This window comes from Nicotiana attenuata, unplaced genomic scaffold, assembly GCF_001879085.1.
Source record: "Nicotiana attenuata strain UT unplaced genomic scaffold, NIATTr2, whole genome shotgun sequence".
Classification (NCBI taxonomy): Eukaryota; Viridiplantae; Streptophyta; class Magnoliopsida; order Solanales; family Solanaceae; genus Nicotiana; species Nicotiana attenuata.
The window spans coordinates 12,443-16,499 of record NW_017672770.1 but is presented as its reverse complement, the minus strand read 5'-3'; the positions used below and the strand labels follow the sequence as shown (position 1 = coordinate 16,499).

Here is a 4,057-nt window from a genome sequence, read left to right as displayed (position 1 = left end):
CCCTCAATAATCTTCCTAATCATATTATGCAGTATATTAAAATACCCAAGCATATCCTTAATAAAATGGAGCAATACCAACGAAATTTTCTTTGGGGAACTACAACAGTAAAGAAAAAAATGCATCTAATTAATTGGAATATTATAACAAGCCCTAAAACTAAGGGAGGTCTTGGCATCCAAAAGTTAGAACAAAAAAATAAAGTGTTACTAGCGGGCCTTGCTTGGAGACTTTTTAAGACACCACAAGCTATGTGGTCAAGCATCCTCATTAACAAATACCTCCTTAAAGGTAATGTTACCAAGAATTCACATACTTGGGATAGCATTTTAAAAGGTTGGCAACTATGCCAATCAGGCATTCAATGGAGGATAGGAGAAGGTAAGCTTATTAATGTTTGGAACAATCCTTGGCTAAGGCCGGGCACAACATTAAGATCAATGATTCAAGGACCTTTAAATTTGGATCAAAACAAGTTAACGGTTGCTCAACTAATTAGCACATCTAGTTGGAATACGGACCTAATCGCTTTTGATTTAGGCCAAAATATTACTCAATTGATAAATGCTACTTACGTTTCTCAATTTCAAAACAATGGGGACTCCATTTATTGGGGATTAACACAAAGGGGAAATTTCACTGTACACTCATTATATAATACCCTGGATTTGGCAGATCAACAAGAAACTAATCAATCTCCAACTTTTCTATGGATTTGGAAGCTGCCTATCCACCCAAAAATAAAGAGTTTTATTTGGCTTTTATGCCATCACAGGTTACCAACAGGACTATATTTAAAAAACTTAACTATCATTCAGGATGCTACTTGCTTCTACTGTCAAAAGGAAGACGAATCAATTAAACACATTTTCCTATATTATGATAATGCTAAAAATTTTTGGAATGATTTAGGAATAACAAATATTATCCATCATATAACAACCTCTTCATGCACACATACCTGGGTTCATAATCTGATTAATCATAAGTCTTTTCAACTTCCTTTTAATATCAAACCTAACACATATTTAGCACTTAGTTTATGGAACATCTGGAATACTCGTAATAAAAACCTTCACAATAAGGTCGGGATTAAGATCCTTCCAAAAACAGTGAATCAACAAGCCACTGAATTTTGTTACTTAACATCCTACAATCATAAGCCAAGTGCCAAAACTAAACTGCCAAAAGATGTTAAATGGAATCCGCCTAAGGAACATTTCTACAAGCTAAATACAGATGGTGCTTATTCGCAACACAAGGCAGGTATAGGAGGAGTCATTAGGAATTCCAAAGCTGAATGGATCATGGGCTTTGCGGGTGCTGCACCATGTCACTCTGCCATCTTTTCAGAGCTTTATGCATTAGCACAAGGCCTCAGATATGCCTATGAAAGGAATCTCACACCCCTTGAAGTGGAAGTGGATGCAAAGGACATTATCTCTTTACTACATACAGAAACTTTTGCTCTTTCAAACATAATTGCTGATTGCAGGTACTATCTGGACCGACTAGGTAATCCTGCAGTCAAACATGTGCACAGGGGGCAAAATATGATAGCGGACCAACTAGCTAAGGAGGGCGACAAGTTTGGTAATGTACGGGCACCAAGGGTGTTTGAAGCTGTTCCCTTTTTGGTTGCACCACATTTTGAAAATGAAAAAGGCTGCTCAATTCAAAGCTGCTTAGGATAGCAACAGTCTTGGTATAGCTACACAGTCTTGGTATAGCTACAGTGGCAATAATAATCAAATCTCCTATGATGTGCTTAGTTGTCATGATGATAATTCCAATAGGATGACTATGACAACTGTAAATACTAGTACTACCTTAAGTCTTGATAATACCACAACTGCTTGTAATAGGAAGCCAGTTAGGCCCCAATCCTCTGTACGTATTTACTAATCAGTAATATATATATATTATCTTTCCTACCAAAAAAAAAAAAAAAGATTACTTCGGATGATATACAAATGTCGGCAACTTAGACTAGGTGTGCATGCACTCCAAATCGTTATTTATTGTTCTGCATTGCAAATATTGCCGTCATATATATAGCTTCACTTTGGCAGTATGAATATTCATTACAATAAATGCTCCGATCGAGTCCATAACATTTCCGTACACATATTTACGAATATTTAACACTAAAAGTCTTCTAACATACATACTCTAAAGGATTATATCCTTAATGTACTAAGAGTTGCCGTTTGGGCAAAAACAAAACCACTAGTTAATTTTTTTTTATATGTTATATATTAAAATCCAGCTTCTTTATAGTTAAAGTAGGATTCTTGTTTAACCGAAAATTAAATTTTAGGTCAAAGCTTGAATTTAGAAGAACTCGGGTTACTGATAATCGAAAAAAAAATATATANATAAGGTGGCGATCTTTCAGCCATGCAAATGTAAATAAGGTGGCGATCTTTCAGCCATGCAAATGTAAATGAGGCGGCGATCTTTCAGCCATGCAAAGGTAACAAGGTGGCGATCTTTTAGTCGTGCAAGTGTAGATAAGGTGGCGATCTTTCAGCCGTGCAAGTGTAGATAAGGTGGCGATCTTTCAGCCATGCAAATGTAAATAAGGTGGCGATCTTTCAGCCATGCAAATGTAAAGGTGGTGATCTTCCACCCATGCAATGCAGAAGTGGCGATATTTTAGCCATGCAAATGTAAAGGTGGCAATCTTTCAGCCATGCAAATGTAAAGGTGGCGATCTTTCAGCCATGCCATGCAGAAGTGGCGATCTCTCAACCATGCAAATGTAGAGGTGGTGATCTTTCAGCCATGCAATGAAAAAAATGCAGATGGAGACAACATTTAGTCTCGGAAGGCAGAATGGTAGCCTTATGCAATGCAGAAAATGCAGATGGAGACAGTGTTTAGTCTCGGAAGGCAGAATGATAGCCTTATGCGGTAAAATGCAGATGGAGACAGTGCTTAGTCTCGGAAGGCAGAATGGTACCCTTATGCAATGCAGAAAAATGTAGATAGAGACACTGTTTAGTCTCGGAAGGCAGGATGGTAGCCTTATGCAATGCACAAAAATGCAGATGCAGACAGTGTTTAGTCTCGGAAGGCAGAATGGTAGCCTTAAGCAATGCAGAAAAATGTAGATGGAGACAGTGTTTAGTCTCGGGAGGCAGAATGGTAGCCTTATGCAATGCAGAAAATGCAGATGGATACAATGTTTAGTCTCGGAAGGCAGAATGGTAGCCATATGCAAGAAATAAAAAGGGCAAATGGTGATAGAGCTTTCTTAGCTGATAGCAAGTTGCGATATTGTGACTGCTGGGCATAATGTGATACAGGGAATATCACCGGCGCGCGCGGATAGCAAATGTTGGTAAGTGCAACAATTTCGAGAATTGTATTCATGAACAATGTTTGTGAGTTTTATAGAGGGGGAGGTCAGTTCGCGTCCCCGCTGGCTCTGCTTGACTTGTTTGGCTTTGATCTGGTGATACTGTATGCATCATTGGGGTAGCGTTGCTAAACGAAGCAATTTTAGTAATAAATATGCATGAATTTGTAAAAAAAATGACATAAGTATACAATTAAGAAATAACTTTTAGATGAACCGACGACTCTGACGTGGCTCAAGACATTGCGACCTCTCTTGCTACGGAATTTTGAGGGTCCTCCTCAAAATTTTGCCCCAGTTTACTGGGTTGATGCTTCCGACTGCTGCTAGTGATGATCGGCTGAAATTGCTTCGGAATTTGAGGGCCCTCCTCAAATTTCTGCCCCAGTTTCCAATTGCGGGGGAAAATGAAATTTTTATTGAATTGTGATCGAACCCATAAGGCTGCCTACGTAACCCCTCTTAAACGGGAATCAGGTCAGACGTAGTTCAATTTACATCATATAGGGAAAGCGTGAAAATTACACATAGTAACGCTTGACTGCATCTGAGTTGATGGTTTTTGCCAAACTTCTCCGTCCATTTCGGCAAGTATATGGGCTTCTCCTGTCAGAGCCCGGTGAACCATGTATGGACCATGCCAGTTGGGGGAAAACTTCCCTTTGGCTTCATCTTGATGCGGGAAAATTTTCT

General features: G+C 38.9%; 1 protein-coding gene across 1 annotated transcript; it reads left to right on the top strand.

The window, feature by feature from the left end:
* The first annotated feature begins 346 nt into the window (after positions 1-346).
* Positions 347-1,694, top strand: LOC109214446. The gene is made up of 2 exons (XM_019378360.1): positions 347-381; positions 1,169-1,694. The coding sequence occupies exons 1-2, from the start codon at positions 347-349 to the stop codon at positions 1,692-1,694; spliced, it is 561 nt and encodes a 186-aa protein (XP_019233905.1).
* Positions 1,695-4,057: the final 2,363 nt, after the last annotated feature.